The sequence below is a fragment of the Lynx rufus genome, unplaced genomic scaffold (assembly GCF_022079265.1).
Source record: "Lynx rufus isolate CCGP_SWC_20201006 ecotype Redwood Valley unplaced genomic scaffold, mLynRuf1.p SCAF_8, whole genome shotgun sequence".
Taxonomy (NCBI): Eukaryota; Metazoa; Chordata; class Mammalia; order Carnivora; family Felidae; genus Lynx; species Lynx rufus.
This window is the reverse complement of record NW_025814896.1, coordinates 114,234,685-114,252,139: the sequence shown is the minus strand read 5'-3', so window position 1 is coordinate 114,252,139 and position 17,455 is coordinate 114,234,685. Positions and strand designations below refer to the sequence as shown.

At 40.9% G+C, this 17,455-nt stretch overlaps 1 protein-coding gene across 1 annotated transcript in view; it reads left to right on the top strand.

The window, feature by feature from the left end:
- The window catches only part of TTC27 (tetratricopeptide repeat domain 27), a 186,203-nt gene extending 168,968 nt beyond the window's left edge, over nt 1-17,235 (top strand). The window contains exons 17-20 of the mRNA XM_047068790.1: nt 7,083-7,280; nt 8,560-8,671; nt 13,190-13,290; nt 16,997-17,235. Of these exons, the coding sequence (XP_046924746.1) occupies nt 7,083-7,280; nt 8,560-8,671; nt 13,190-13,290; nt 16,997-17,119 (534 nt within the window). The 3' untranslated portion in view covers nt 17,120-17,235. The remainder of the gene's footprint in view (nt 1-7,082; nt 7,281-8,559; nt 8,672-13,189; nt 13,291-16,996) is intronic.
- Nucleotides 17,236-17,455: the final 220 nt, after the last annotated feature.

Sequence of the window (17,455 nt, the reverse complement as noted above, 5' to 3'; positions counted from 1 at the left end):
CCCAGGACCTAAGGGGTGCCCTTTCTTGAGAGTCTGGGTCCTAGGGGGAGTCTCACCCCTTGGGTACACCTCACCACCTCCCCCTCCCACCACCACCAGGTAGCCTGGCTCCTCGGGAAACCTCCCTTTTCTCTGCCAGTTGCTGCTTTCTCCTTGTGCCCATGTTCCTGAGTAGCCCTCTAACTTCAGAAAGTGTGGGGCCAGCCAGGCCGCTGGGGCCTGTTGCTTTCCACTTCCCACTGGCCGGGCCCTCTGCCCTGCTGTACCTGCAGGTCGCTGGCTTGCCCTGGGCTGGCTTGGAGAGCACTCACCTGTGAACGTTGGTGCCTGGCACTCTTCTGCCCTTGGCTGCCCTTCTCCCCCATACTGGGACCAGCCAGTTGCTGTCTCCCACGCTTTCTCACGTATTTGCTGTTTCCACCTCAGATTCATCAGCTTTCTCCTTTCTCAAGCGATAATATGGACTTGGGGTTCAGAAAGAGGAGCTAGCCATGGGTTAGCTTGTGGGCTATATAATTTCCAAAATGATCAACAGTAGAGCTGTTTTCATATTGGAAAAAAATGAGTTCAGCATAAATTAAGAAAATGTTTAAATATCTTTAAAAGGAACTATGTTTTGGGAATGCAAGCTGGTGCAACCACTCTGGAAAACAGTATGGAGGTTCCTCAAAAAACTAAAAATAGAACTACCCTATGACCCAGCAATTGCACTACTAGGCATTTATCCACAGGATACAAGTGTGCTGTTTCGAAGGGACACATGCACCCCCATGTTTATAGCAGCACTATCAACGATAGCCAAAGTATGGAAAAAGCCCAAATGTCCATCGATGGATGAATGGATACAGAAGATGTGGAATACACACACACACAAACACACACACACACACACACACACACACACACACACACACACACAATGAAGTATTACTCGGCAATCAAAAAGAAGGAAATCTTGCCATTTGCAACTACGTGGATGGAACTGGAGGGTATTATGCTAAGTAAAATTAGTCAGAGAAAGGCAAAAATCCTATGACTTCACTCATAAGAGGGCTTTAAGAGACAAAACAGATGAACATAAGGTAAGGGAAACAAAAATAATATAAAAACAGGGAGGGGAACAAAACAGAAGAGACTCATAATTATGGAGAACAGACGGAGGGTTGCTGGAGGGGTTGTGGGAGGGGGGATGGGCTAAATGGGTAAGGGGCACTAAGGAATCTACTCCTGAAATCATTGTTGCACTCTATGCTAACTAATTTGAATGTAAATTTAAAAAAAAAAAGGAACTGTGTTTACATAGCAAACATTTGGAAAGAGATTTAAGTTCACTAATAATAAAAAAAATAGCATTCATTGTAATAGCTGCATATACCTTTAGCAGAACAAAATATCAGAGATTTAAAAAGTAATTAATACAGCCAGTGCTGGTAATGCACAGTGAAATGATGCATTTTCAGGTACTACTGATAGGCATCTAATTTGATTTAGCCCTTTTAGAAAGTATCACACTTACCTCCAGATTCTTAAAGTGTTTATTCCCTTGATTCCATAATTCTGTTCCTGGAATTCTTTTTTATTTTTTCTTTTTTTAAAGATTTTTTTTTTATTTTTTTCAGTAATCTCTACCCCCAATGTTGGGCTCAAACTCCCAACCCCAAGATCCAGAATCACAGGCTCCACTGACTGAGCTAGCCAGGCACCCCTGTTCCTGGAATTCTAACCTAAGGAGAGTTTCAGTGTGGAAAAAAACTTTGGGCACAAAAGATAGGCATTGAAGTGTTACTTATAGTAATAAAAACAACACTGGCAGCCATGGAAGCAGTGTATTTATCTGACTACAGGGAAATTGTTAAATAGACTACAGTCTGTCAACCCAATGGAATATTTTGAATCTGTTAATCTATTTTAAAGATTATATGAAAACAAAAAAATACTATGACATAATGTTAAGCGAAACAGGTAAGAGAAGACAGTTTACATAGTATTAAAAAATTTACACATAGCAAAAAAATTAGAAGAAACTCACTGCAATGTTAGTAATACTTGTATTTGGGAATTTTATTTTCCCTTTTTATTTTTTATTGGCTCTGATGTCTTGAGAAAAAAAAACAATAAAAAATAAAATTACAAAAACCTATTTGGTTTTGGTTGATTCAAGATTTGGCAAAGAAGGGGTGCCTAGGTGACTCAGTCAGTTAAGTGTCCAACTTCGGCTCAGGTCACAATCTCATGGTTCGTGGGTTCAAGCCCCACATCGGGCTGTGTGCTGACAGCTCAGAGCCTGGAGCCTGCTTCAGATTCTGTGTCTCCCTCTCTCTGCTCCTCCCTCACTCATGCGCGCTCTCTCTCTCTCAATAAATAAATGAATGAATGAATGAATGAATAAATAAATAAATAAATAAATAAATAAATAGATTTGGGGGAAATGATAATGAAATGATCAAAGTTACTAGTATACATATTTCATAAAGAATAAATTTTTCTGGTGTAAAACTATTTCTTATTAGAAAGGAGGAAATAACAGAGGAGTAAGGAGCTGTGCTTTGTAAATTAACACAGCCAATGCTTGACAGCAGGATCCAGGACTTGGACTACGGGTTCACATCCAATGCCGCCTTCCCCAGCTGTGTGACCTTGGACAAGTTACTTGACTTCTCTGTGCTCCAGTTTCTTCATCTGCAGAGTGCAAATAACAAGAGGACCTTTGTAGAGGCTCTGGTTCTCACACATGCTCATATTCTTTCTCTGTCCCTCTCACATCTATATATGTAACTGTTATCTACCATTGTCATAGTCTTCTCCATCAAAGCTCAGGAGTCAACTGTCACTGGTGTTCAGGACCCCTCTCTGCACCTCACTTGCTAGGGGACGCAGAGAAAGTACATTTTGCCTCTCTTGCCTAAGTGTATTTGTAAAGTGGGGATAGTAAAGTGCCTGTGTCCTAGGATTGCTGTGAGACCCCAGTGAGATCAGGTTGGTCACATGCTTACCACGTAGTGATGCTCATAGCGGAGGCACTGGGGAGGTACTGAGAGCCGATGCCACGTCATAGATTCCGTTTTTCTTTAGGTCTGTTTTGAAGCATAAGGAAAGTCAGGGGCACCTGGTGAGTGAGTTAACTGTGAGGGATTTGCTGTCCACTTCTGATGTAGTAAGGAAGTTGAGGATCATTGATAATCCTAATCGTTTATAGGCTTATATTGCTTTACGGTTTCGAAACTGTTTACATGTGTGTTGACTCCTTGATACAACGATTCTGTGATGTAGTAGGTAGAAGGCCAGACCTCATTACCACTGTTCACCAGTGTTGTAGTAGTACCCCCTTACTTTCGGCAGACTTTAGCAACTGATTCTGTATGCTTCCTCTTTACTATAGATCTAGCCGGTCTTGAATACTTGGTGTTTTAGGTAGATGGTACTTCTAGTACTTTGGACATAAAGTTTTTTGTCCTTTGTTTTCTCCATATGAGCACCCCATTCAAGTGGCCGTATCTTGGATTCTGTTTCCCCAAGAATTGTTCCATCTCTAAATTCTTCAACGTCAATATTCTATTCTTCAGCCGCTTATTACATACTTAGTAATTCATTGTTTTAACCAGTTACTACTAATTTATTCCTAATAGTTACATTTTTATTTAGGTTACATTTACTTGTTTAACTTCTTTTTTTTTCATTTTTGATTATGCAAAGGATTGTAATGCTGGTAAACATCATAGACTACCCAAGAGCAAATTGTATTGTTTGGTGATTCATTTAGTCAGAGAAGTTCTATTGTAGTAACCTTTGCTGCTTTTTTTTCTTTTTTAAGCTTATTTATTTGAGAGAGAATGAGGGAGAAGAGAGAGCGAGCATATGTGTGTGAGCAGGAGAGGGGCAGAGAGAGAGGGAGAGAGAGAATCCCAAGCAGGCTCCATGCTGTCAGCACAGAGCCTCATGTGGGACTCAAACCCATGAACTGTGAGATCATAACCTGACCTGAAATCAAGAGTCAGACACTTAACCAACTGAGCCACCCAGGCGCCCCCTCCTCCTTTGCTTCTTTTAAGTTACAAATATTTACTTCTTTCCTTTCCTTCTTCTTTTTTACACATATTTACTTTCTAAAGAAGAATTTAAATATGTGTTAAAAGTTACTGTTTTTGTAGTCAGTCTGTATAACTAGAATGCAGTTTTTCTCACTAATTAGTTTGAGGAAAATGGTGCTATTAGACAGTAAATTATAAAATTAATGTTTTTTAAAAAATAATTCTGTTATCACTCTAAGACTACTTTTTAAGATTATAAATTAACTCCATTTGTTAATGGAGTTTAATAACTCTTTTTTCCCTTTAGTGCATGGGACTTTCTTAATTACAGGAAATAACTTTTTATTTAATGTTTTATTAAAGTAGAGTATACATATAGAAAACTATACAGATCATAAGTAAACATAGGAATTTTCATGAAGGGAACACACTTGTGTCCCCAGCCCCTGGAGCATGAGTTAGATCATTGCCAGCTCTCCCAAAGCTGTCCCAGCCCCCTTTCAGTCACTAACCACCCCCTCCCCTGTGCCAAGGACATAAATTGAAAGTAAAATATAATAAATGAATATTCATGTTGCCGTCATTTTTTGTTTCATCTTTTCCAATCTTTGAATATGTTTATACTTGCCTTTTCTGTTTTTAAATTAAAATTTTATTTTATTAAGATAACACAAACATGTACACAAGTTAAATAGTAGTAAAAGGCTTAAAACAAAATGTAGCAATTTCCTGCTCTACCCCTTTCTAGTCCTCAAGATCCTACTCCCTAAAGGAATGTATAGCATTTAGTATATACTGTATTTCTTTTCCCATTTGCACATTTCCAGATTTCATAATATAAGTATATGCTGCTACTTTTTATTAACCAAATTTAGATATTATCTGTTGATTTCCTATTATAGTAAGCAAGGTCTTAACTCCCTTGTATCAGCATCTCTACTACTTCTTTTATCTTCTTAATATATTTACATTTAATTTTTTGGTTAAGTGAATATTTTCTATTAACATTCTATGCTTTACGTATAAAATTTAAAATATTACAAGGTACTATGGTGGTTTGTTTTATTGCTTTTTGTTTTTTATGATATTATTAATAATTGTCTTGGTTTTCACGTTTTTCTCTTTGTACGTCTCTTTTCTGAAATCATAATGTCTCCTGCCTTTCTTCTTCTGACTTTTGGTCTGGATACAGTCACCAACACTTGTTATTGCTAAACCCAGTGGAGTCTTCCAGCCCTAAACTTTTGTAGACGTGCCCTCCTTGTTACTTCCTCCTTCCTTGGTTTCCATAACATCACTTTCTCCTGTTTTTCTGAACACTCCTTTTTAGTCTCACTCATGCATAGACCTCTGTTCATCTTCCCTTAAGTGTGCATTCCTTAAGATTCTATCTGGGGGTTCCTGGGTGGCTCAATCGGTTGAGTGTCTGACTCTTGACTTTGGTTCAGGTCATGCTCTCATGGTTCCTGGGTTCAAGCCCCACACTGGGTTCTGTGCTGACAGCATGGAGTCTGCTTGGGATGCTCTCTCTCTCTCTCTCTGTCTCTGCCCCTCCCCTGCTCATGTACACTCTGTCTCTCAAAATAAACAAATAAATACACTTAAAAAAAAAAAGATTCTATCTGTAATATGATTCTTACCCAGAAGAATCTCTTTAGGTAATATCTGCCATGGCCATGAGTGACTTCTGTTATCTGTTTCTTCTTACAGAACTTTCTTCTACATATATCTGGCCATATAACATACAGATAGAGAGACTATGAAGACATTTGTGTTGCTTGCACACCTGTTCAGGGTCCCACTCTCTTCTTGTGACATCTGCATATGAATTATGTGGCGGCTTTGGTATCTGTCTGTCTATAGTTCTTCACCCTACCCTGCTCCTATTCACACAGACACACCACTTCCTTACCCTTTACTGTTCCCTTCACACACACACACACACACTCTCTCTCTCTCTCTCTCTCTCTCTCAATCTCTCTCTTTCTATCTCGTTCTCTCTCTTTCTTGCTCTCCCTTTTGTGACCTTTCTCCTCTCAAACATGTGCACTGCCACTCTCCATTTTTATTGGCGAGAAGGCTAAAAATTGTCTCCTGCCCATTGTCTCTTCATGTAGGTAAAGTGAGGAGATGGGATGTTGGGCCAATCCTAGAGAAAGCAGAGTATTTTACTAATTTAGTATGCTTCATTTATACTTGATAGTAACTATTTTAATAGAACATCCATTTTATTTTTTTTTTTATTAAAATTTTTTTTTTCAACGTTTATTTATTTTTGGGACAGAGAGAGACAGAGCATGAACGGGGGAGGGGCAGAGAGAGAGGGAGACACAGAATCGGAAACAGGCTCCAGGCTCTGAGCCATCAGCCCAGAGCCTGACGCGGGGCTCGAACTCACGGACCGCGAGATCGTGACCTGGCTGAAGTCGGACGCTTAACCGACTGCGCCACCCAGGCGCCCCAGAACATCCATTTGAAAGCGTGTTAATCCTTGAAATGTTTAAAAATGATCACTTGATAGTGCATATTCATATAGTCTCTTCTGCCTTGTTACTTTCAGATTTAAAGTCATGAATGGGATTGTAATATGAATTTTATTACTTTCAGAATTAAAACTACACATTTGGGATTGTAGTGTGAATTTGCAGGTGGAGATCTTGTCCAAACAAGAAAGAAAAAACGCAATTAAACGTTCTCCTGTCCACTCTTTTGCTATACGCAATTCGGACCATGAGTCTGAGCTTACATTCCTAAAAGCTACGGGTGTCCATCAGATCATTCAGAGAGAGCACTCAGATTGAGAAGACAGAGGCATCGAGCCTATGAAAGAAGAGCCCCCAAAGGAGCCCTAAAAGGGAGCACAGAGAGCTTGTCAGTATGTGATTCTAGAGAGTGGTTCAGGACTTTTATTTGTAAAAAGTGTAAAGGTGATATTCCACCAGGTCTCAACGTTTTTCACCATCATTGTCATTGATGATGGTGATGGTAGCCCTTTGTTTTTTGTTATTATTTCGTTGTTCTTGGCTTACCCGTTTGTTCTGCACATTTTTTAAGGTCCTTAAAATTCTGGTCAGGGCAGTGCTTGATGGGATGACTGATCGAAGTGGAGATGTTGCAACTGACCTCAAAGGAAAGCTGCGGGAGTTACTTGGCAGAGTGACTTCAAGAGTGACAAATGATGGAGAAATCTGGAGGCTGTATGCCCAACTGTATGGAAATGGGCAGAGTGAAAAGCCTGATGAAAATGAAAAGGTCAGTCCTCTTCCAGTCCTCCTGGGTGCTTGCCTTTTGCTTGAATTACGTGTGGGGCATCTGCTTTGATGGTTGGAGGCAGAGATAAATAGCTTGAAGGGGAAGACGGATATGCTCAGGTCTTCTGTCTTGATTCAGAATCTTTAACATAAGCACTTGGAATTGCGGGCAGGTTAAGACTCGTAAGAATTCATCTTTTCTCTTTTCATGGGTTTTTCTCACACGGTTGTTCTCTGTTTCCTGCAAAAGGCTCTGACCTGCTCCCGTGCTGGAGCTGCCTCAAGTAGCTGTCCACAGTATATACCTTGCAGCCCTTGCCCCAGGCCCCTTGCTGAAGACTCGGGTAGATGGGGCTCAAGGACAGAAGAGCGTTCAGATCTGAGACGGGGGCCATGGAAGGGAAGAAGTAAAAGGAACCAGATAAGAATATCAGGCGAGCTTTAAGTCTAAATATAAAATGCTTTACAAAGGTCGCCTAGCCCCTTTCTCGAAAGTGCATTAGAACACCAGTTACACTCAAGTAATGCCTTTGGCTTAAGGGAGCCCCCAGGGTTTCCAAGGTTGAAATAATTGTTTTCTGTGCTTTTCAAAACATCCACAACAAATCAAATGTACTCCTTGCGTGAGTTTGGAATTTTCTGCAGTACAGCTAATCTGTGGGATGGTTAGCCGTCTCTCCTCCCTCTGTCCACCCAGCTGGCTTCTACCATTGCCTGTCTGCCCAGAGAACACATACTTACATGCACGCATGCACACACTCCTACCTGCCATCCTTCCATTTCTTCTTGAATTATGAGGCCTTGCATATGTGGAATCAAGGGTAGTCTGAAGTCTCTCATCTGTGACTTCTCCCTCAAGATTCTGCAGGGATGGAGCTGTGAAAGTGTCTTAAACTTCTGTGAGTACACACACCTTTGAGTAATCCCATAGTTGTGCCCAGGTTCATGCCTTGTTTTCCAAACGGGGCTCGTAAGCTGATGGCTACCGATGCTGAGGAAAGGTGTGCAAGCTTCTTCTAGATTTCCAAACCTGGCATTTCTGTTTTTCTCTTTGGAGGGAAATGTTTCTATCAGATACATCCCTTTGATTGCTTTTAATTGCTTATTGCTGTCGGGTGTGCATCTGTACCCCTTCTTTGACGAGAATAGTAAAGGCTGTGCTGAGTGACACAAACGCTCGTTTTTCAAGTTGGAATTAGTTTCATATGACTTCCAGGAAGCCCCGTTTGAAATGTGAATTACACTTGTTATTCTGAACGTTGTTCTTTCTCTGTCCTCAGGCGTTCCAGTATCTCTCCAAGGCATACAAGTGCGACACACAGTCCAGTTGTTGGGAGAAAGATATGACATCATTTAAGGAAGTGGTTCAGAACGCCTTAGGCCTCGCACATGGTATTTGATGTAATGTTCGGATATCCCTGCCATGCTTTAATGTATTTTTACTGAAAAAGTATTTGTCAGAAGTGAAGTTCCATTACACATCATTTCAGATTATTTCATTGTATTGAAATTGTTGTATTTGATTCAGCAGATCTTTATAAGACCAACTACCGTGTAGTAAGCTCTTTGGAGTAATCTGAACAAATATAGGATAGAGCGGTCTGCGGGATAGAGGCTTGAATGCCGTCTGAGTGACAGGTGTTAGGAGCTTTTGGTACGTGAAGTATCTTCACAACTGTAGCCAACCTTCACGGCACATAGAGTCTACTTGTGGTTATCATGTAGCGGTAGGGAAATCTGTTAACATTTGCTGACTCCTATTCCTTTATAAATGAAAATATTTATTATCAGAAATACGTAGATTCCTGGAGTACATAGCAACATACAAAAAGCTATGGCTTATACAAAAGAAACAAAAAATATCCTGTCCCTGCCTTTGGGAGATTTAGTGGGTGATATTTGAAGTGAGGCATAACCTTACGTATAAAGTTGTATGCCTGTTGGGCAAATATATTCCAGATAAAGGTTCCTTTTAATTATTTGCATAAAGAGAAATATACCGGATAAGTTAATAATACATTTCTATATTTATATTTGAACATGGGTGTGTGAGGCCCTGGAAAGGGAGTTCAAATAAAATAATGAAGCTACAGTGCTAAGAACTGGATCACAGGGACTATGATCCTATCCTAAAGTCTTCCTCCAACTTCTCCTGCAACTATTAATTACAGTAACTGGGGAGCCAACACGGGACCATAAAAAGGGTAGATCCTTGAAACCAGGGAGACCTAAACTCCAGGACCAGCTCCACCACAAAGTTGCTAGGTGACGTTGGGTAAATGACTTCTCTCTGAGCCTTAGTTCCCTCATCAGTACAATGGGGGTAATACCTACCTCTGATTGTTAGGAAGTAAATGAAAACATATTCAAAAACTTAACAGTATCCTACACATGGTTTAAATGTTAATCCCTTACGTTCTCACCTCAGCCCTGTTCCTCTGGGGTAGAGGATCTGAGCTATATGATAAGGCATGCAGAACTAAAAAGAGAAAAATGAAGAACAAAAATAGCATTTAATATGTCTCTAAAGAAGTCACAGAACATTCAAACAGCTTAGAAATGGGTTTAGTAGATAATAATTCTGCTTCTGGTCTTTGATATCCTTGACAAAAGGGATATAAATATCCAGTTTTCTGGGCTGCCTACCGCTTGGCAGATCCAGTAGACGTGCTGATCTCTGTCTAGCTGAAGTTCAGAGTAGATAAGGTGGAGGTCATTGCTGGGAGACCCATGGAATGTGGCTACAGTTCATGTGGCTTGTGTTGGCCATGGTGGGTGGGCTTAGATGCAGTTCAGTTCTTGTGCCTTTGACCTCTGTGGATATAGTACCAGGTTTGGGAACCCCCATAGCCACGTGTATTATGTACATAATTATAGCAAGGTGCAATCTCCTTGGAAGAATTTATCTTATCTACTTCAAATTGCCAACCCTAAACATTTCTGTGAACAGCTAGCTTTGTAACAGTTAAAGCCAAGGTATTTTCTGTAATCACTAAGTGTTGCTATTGAACCTGTCAAGTATAAATGCACAGGTTAAAGAAATAAGTGCTGCAGTAAAAAATCTTCATTTACTTCTTAAAGTTGGTTTGAAACTATTTTGGACAGTTTTTTCATCAGGGCAATACTGGGAGAAAAACAAGTGTTTATTCTTTTAAGTTCCCTTTGATTTTAATGATTTAGGTGTTGGTGCTCCAACAACATTTTAAGCATATTTTAGTGGATGCTCGGGTTTAGTTTCTGGTGATATTTTAGATTGATAAAGATAAATCTTTGCCTTTTCTTGTTGCTTTTTTTTTTAATTAAAAAAATATTTTTTAATGTTCATTTTATTTTGTAAGAGAGAGAGAGACAGAACACGAGCAGGAGAGGTACAGAGAGAGAGGGAGACACAGAATCCGAAGCAGGCTCCAGGCTCTGAGCTGTCAGCACAGAGCCCAACGTGGGGCTCGAACTCACGGACTGTGAGATCATGACCTGAGCCGAAGTCGGACGCTTAACCGACTGAGCCACCCAGGCGCCCCTCTTGTTGCTTTTGTATACCAATGCTCAGCTGAGGAATGAACTGGATTTCTATTCTATTCTGTTGCCCACTTTGCTCAGTTCTGAAAAGGCAATGTAACATTTAAAAAAAAAAAAATCTCCCCACAATTACTCCTTTGAGTTGCTGTTTGTAAGAGTAGCTATGTACTTCAAAAGGCCGGAGAAGACATTACAGTGTCTACATAGGGTTTGAGACCTTTGAATAACAACGTTGTCATTTTGTGCCCCTTTGTATTGTTTGGGGGCTATTCATTTATAGCCTCCGCTCTTCTGTTTTCTGGGAAAGGGTGTGCAAAAGCTGGTTCTTTCTTTGCCATCCAGGAACTTTTAAAATAATAGTTATGGGGGTGCCTGGGTGGCTCAGTTGGTTAAGTGACCGACTTCGGCTTAGGTCATGATCTTGCAGTTTGTGAGTTCAAGCCCTGCGTCGGGCTCTGTGCTGACAGCTCAGAGCCTGGAGCCCGTTTCGGATTCTGTGTCTCCCCCTGCCTCTACCCCTCTCCTGCTCATGCTCTGTGTCTCTCTGTCTCTCAATAATAAATAAACGTTTAAAAAAATAAAATAAAATAAAATAAAATAAAATAAAATAAAATAAAATAAAATAAAATAAAATAAAATAATAGTTATGCATTTTAACTACAGTCTACCTGGAGGAAGCACTGCTGTCTTGGATTTGCTGATAATTTGAAACAGCAGTTTATTTCTCTCTTTTTCTGGAGCTCTATCTTTATCTCTAGTGCCTTTTGGAAGTGGGATTGAGGAAGGGATCTAATAGTGTTTGTCTTTTTGATCTACTTTTGTGTTTTTGTTGTTGTTGTTTATTTGTTTTGTTTTTCAGAATTAAAATAAGGATTTAAAAAAGAATCACAGGGGCGCCTGGGTGGCTCGGTCGGTTAAGTGTCTGACTCTTGATGTCTGCTCAAGTCATGATCTCACAGTTGTGAGATCAAGCCCTGCACTGGGGCTCTGCTCTGGGTGTGGAGCCTTCTGAAGATTCTCTCTCTCTCTCCTTCTACCTTTCCCCCCTCGAGCTATCTCTCTCTCTCTCTCTCTCTCTCTCCCTCTCCCTCTCAACAACAACAATAACAAAAAGAATCACAGCTATTTCTGATCCGTTCCTAGGTATTTAACAGCCCACATACCTTAGCTATGGTAGTCAAATTTTCTTCTACTGAGGGACACAGACATCATAGTCTTCACTATCTATCTTCAGGTTAACTGTGCCCTTTGAAGATGAGGTGAACATTGTTGATTACCATGCATTCTTTCAACCCTTAGCTGAGAAATGTCAAAGTCTAAGTATTATTTTGAAATGAGAATGTCACACTTGGTTCTCACCAACCATGGAAGATATTAATTAATGATAAAACAGTTTTTGCCAGGCACAGGCAGTCTCCACCAAACGATCAGAGTTCGCATTCAAGAAAGACGTCTATTTCCATTCCTGGTCTAAGATCTAGGATACTAAGTAGACTTGCACTGTTGTACTGGTTAGCGTAGTTTTAAAACTGGATCTGGTTATGGGTCTGCTTATAGCAAGCATAATTTAGAAGAACAAACACAAGAACAAACCAGTGGAGAGATATCAGGTGCTGTATTTTTACAGAGCTCTTTACTGGTTCTTATAAAGCATGAATAGCCAGGCCTTCTGCTAGTGAGGGTTATGCTTTCTTGGTAATTTCACATTTTAGGAAGAAATGGGCTCCCCGGCTCACTGGAGGCAGAGTGGGGGCACATGGGCAACTCTGTTCTCTCCCTGCCCTTGCTGATGTCAAGTGCAACCCGAGATCCCCATTGCGGTCACCTCCCTGAGTGCAAGCATATAGGTTGTGGAAATCACTCCTTCCAGAATGGTGATGGAAACCCTGAGTATGAAAAGGAGGTTAGGATTGAGCTGTCAGCACCTGTCATGTCGCTTCACTAGGCCGGTGTCATTGGCTACTGTGAGTCCCTTTTAAGGACTTGGTGCCCCGGGAAGCTACACTAAGATCTGCCACATCTGGTTTTGCCCTCTGTGGACACCTTGTGTTCAGTTAGATTTTGTCTCTTTTTGCCTGGTTTCATTGGTGTATGTCTGTATATGTTGTGTGTGTGTGTGTGTGTATCTGTGTTTAGGGTCTCTTCCTGATGATTTGTAACGTACCAAAAATCACCTATTTTCCTCAAAATTCTCCTTTTAGCAGTAAGTGTTAAGAAAGATAATGAGAATTGTGCACATAATTATTGTCCTTTTACCAAAATAAAGACTCTCCATGTAGAAATACTTGTAGAGTCTGTACTATAGAATCCTAATTAAGCAATTGTTTTTTGTACTTGTAAATTATCGTGACCGGTATTTAATGCATGTTTTCTCCCATGTGTATTTTTCAGTGGCTATGAAACACAGTCAACACAAATCCAGCCCCCAAGAGGCAGTACAGGTGCTCTCCTCAGTTCGACTCAATTTACAGGGCTTGGTATCTAAAGCAAAGGTAAGAGTGAAATGTCAATTCGTTTGAAGTGTCACAGGAAGAAGGTGTTAGTATGACCTGACTGCTCTGAAGTCGTCTTTTACACTGGGAGTAATTTTAGGCCCGCGTGACATTTCAAATATCAGCCCCCAGGTGGTCCGTTGTCCTGGTGGCAGCATCATCAGCCTAATGGCTCAACTACCCTTCCTGGGTAACTCAGGAGTCTTTGAAATTAATATTTATAATCCAGCCCTACTGCATTCTTCAAGTTAAAGTAAAGGAATGCTCTTTTTTTTTTTTTTAATTTTTAAACATATTATTTATTTTTGAGAGGCAGAGAGAGCGTGAGCAGGGGAGGGGCAGAGACAGAGGGAGACACAGAATCCGAAGCAGGCTCCAGGCTCTGAGCTGTCAGCACAGAGCCCGATGCGGGGCTCAAACTCACGGAGTGCGAGATCGTGACCTGAGCCGAAGTTGGACGCTTAACCAACTGAGCCACCCAGGCACCCCTGGAAGCAAAGTTTAAAAGCATATAACTTGTAACACAATTCAGTGCTTTCTCTTCTCATTTTTTTTTTTTTTAATGTTTATTCTTGAGAGAGAGAGAGAGACAGAGCGTGAGCGAGGGCGAGACAGAGAGAGAGGGAGACACAGAATCCGAAACAGGCTCCAGGCTCTGAGTTGTCAGCACAGAGCCCAACGGGGCGCTCGAACTCGTGAACCACGAGCTCATGACCTGAGTCAAAGTCAGACCCTTAACTGACTGAGCCACCCAGGCACCCCTCTCTTCTCATTTTTACTCGTCTTCATTTTTAATCGTGGTTTGCAAACGAATCCTAACGCTTCTGAGAATGAGTCTGTGTGTGGCAAGTGAAAGTCACTTCTGGACACGTGTAAAACCCTTCCCAGAGTTTGCATGCCTTTTTATCAATTGTTTGATCTTTTCAGATGAGGACATCGTTTTCGCCTGTTTAGATTAGTAACTTGCTTTACTATCCTTTTAGTCTGCAAGCTGGAACCAAGTTCCTATAATCTACCAGGAGGAACCGTACTCCCACCCGTCTTGGTGGCATAACTTCAGTTTTGTGTCTTTCAGAAAGCAGCATGAGCTCTCAAAAAAAGTCAGGGTAGCAAGCTTTCCTGTGACTTTCCTTCTCAGATCAGGAGCGTGGTTTCCTAGTTGGGTTAGATCACTTACCTACCCGTGATTATTTCCTCAGGATACACTCTACTAGTTCCCTTCTCTCTGTGCAAAGCTTTTTCTTATGAGTTATTAATTGCATATAAATCTATACTTACATACTTAAATAGTCTTGTCTGCGCAGAGACTGCCTATCCTCCTGTATTGTGGAAGATGCCCAAACATTGAAGATAAGGCCTCAGATGGGGCATCTGGGTGGCTCGGTTTGTTAAGAGTCTGACTTCAGCTCAGGTCATGATCTCGCAGACCCTGAGTTCGAGCCCCACATCAGACTGTCTGCTGTCAGCACAGAGCCCACTTTGGCTCCTTCTCCCGCTGTCTCTCTGCCCCTCTCCTGCTCATGTCCTCTCTCGCTCCCTCAAAATAAATAAAACATTAAAAAAGAAAAGACAAGAAAAGAAGGACTCAGAGCATCATCTATGTTTAGATTCTGTTCTCATTAGATCCTAAGGGGTTATCCAAAAATGGGAAAAAATTGCCTCCCAACGCCTCCTTTGAAGCACATTTTTTTGCTATAAAATTTGGGAGTCTCTGGTTTTATAGTAGATCAGATGCCCTTCGTATTTTTTTCTTTTTTTAACAAATTGGTTTGCAAAGCTGAACTGCAGTCCCAAAAACACTTTTTGAGAGCACCTTAAATAGTGAAAATGGAATAGGATAGCTCAGTTAAATAGCTTGCAGTAAGCTTGGTTCATACCAGTCTCTGATCTTTTCTTGCCAGGCCAGGGACTTCATAGAAATAAAAGCTCCGAGAACCTAGAGACTCACCTGACCTCGTCCCGTCTGTGCTCCCCCAGGATGGAGCAACTCTCCACCCCTTAGCACATTGTCACTGTGCAGATTTGCTCCAGAGGGCATGGAGCTGTTGGGGGAAATGCTGGACAGCCTGGACACAGAACAGATTTTATCACTTACGTGCTTAGGGATCCTCAGCAAATAATTCATTCTTTCTAAGCCTCGATTTCTATCTGCTTCCTCCTGAGTTCATAGGGTAGTGATGCAGATTCATGATGATTTGCAAGCACTGTAATTCTTAGTAAAAATCAAATGTGCTGTGTGAGTCCAGGTTATTTTCCTAAAAGGTGTTTTCTCTATCAATCACATTGCAACGTTCTTATGTCAGTCTGTTATGAAATGCTGTACACAATGTGACTACACGGTAATGTGACAAATCTTTACTAAACATTTACGAAGTCCTGCATTCGAGTGAACGCTCTCGGCTCCAAAAATCACTGTGTGAAACTCTAAGCTTGTCCCAGTGATGATACTATCCCTCAAAACATCTTTGGGACTCCCTCTTTAGAATTTTGTCAGAACATTTGTCATGTGATATATGGTAGTGATAGTAAATAGTCCCACAGTAACGGTAAATTTACTTTTTGTAAACAGGTCAGCTAGTCAAGTCTGATGAAGAAGGTAGATAGTGTGCTGGGGCATCTGGGTGGCTCATTTGGTTAAGCGTCTGACTCGTGGGTTCGTGGGTTCAAGCCCCATGTCTGTCTCTGCACTGGCAGTGCAGAGTCTGTTTGGGATTCTCTCTCTCTCTCCCTCTCTTTCTGCCCTTCTCTCTGCTGTCTCTCTCTCTCAAAATAATAATAATAATAAAAGATAGTATGCTGAGTAAATTACATTTCTGATCAACACACACACACACACACACACACACACACACACACACAGTGGTCATAAAATCCCAAAGCTAATTTTTTTAAGTGCCTGTCTTGCCTCAGCAGGCAGTTCCTAACAGAGGCTTTCCAAAATGTCTCAGCCACGATGGCATCGACCTATGTTGCAATATACCTCCTAAGGCAATTCCTTTTATAGGAGGAGAGAGCACATTTATTTTTATTTTAATATGCTGGGATTCTTTGCTTTTACCAAATCTTGATAATCTTTGTGACCCCTGAGTCCTATGCCATAATTAACTTTTAAATAACATAAAGGCGGGGGGGTGCCTGGGTGGCTCAGTTGGTTAAGTGTCTGACTTCGGCTGAGGTCATGTTCTCATAGTTCGTGGGTTTGAGCCCTGCCTCAGGCTCTGTGCTGACAGCTCAGTCTGGAGCCTGCTTCAGATTCTGTGTCACCCTCTCTCTCTGCTCACGCTCTGTCTCTCTCTCTCTGTCAAAAATAAATAAACATTAAAAAAATAATGTAAAGGGTTTGATTTGTATGAACTTGAATATAAAATGTGTTTGTTTTGTTTGTATACACAATGAATAGATTTGTTTTGTTGAATGAAAAATCCAGAAACCATCCTGTGACATCGAAATGAATAACCGATATTCAGGGCAGCCGTTCTGAAGAGCAGAGCTCATTTGAATTTACAGGTTCAGGCACGTTTTTGATGCCTGGCTCAGTTTTGCAGCTTGTGCGTTTCCAGGATGGTGAACTGAACAAACCCTACCATTGCTGCCGTCATATGGTATTATTATATACAAGGAATTTGACTTCTCTGCTCTGTACCTATCTTAGTTTAAAGAGATTTGTCATTGTTTTGATAGTTCTCCTTTGTTCTTTATATTGCAGCAACTTTTCACAGATGCAGCGAGTGGAGAGATTTCCAGGGAGCTCGCTGATGAAATGGTAGCTATGGACGCCCTAGTAATTGAGCTACAAGGCCTTAGCAACGAGTTTCGAAATCAGTATTGACCATCCTGGGAACACTTTCTGGAAAAGGAGCCCTCACCTTCTGAGTTTCTCTCATACCTATGTATCTGAAACACAAGATACTGATTTTTTAAAATAAATTTCTCTTTTATGGCTAACATTTTTGTTTTGTGATTTTTCCAAATGTTTGAGCTTTCTGAAGTACGTTAAAAGTTCCCTGTTTCTTTAGGCTTAGTTACAGTTGAATTCAGCGTCTTTATCATTCTTGAGGTGTTCCTGCAGAAAGAGCGAACAAATTGTAGTTTTCTTTTTAGCATAGGGTTTATTCTCTCTCGGCCTAAAATGATATAGGTCATCGTTTAGAAAAACTTAGTCTAT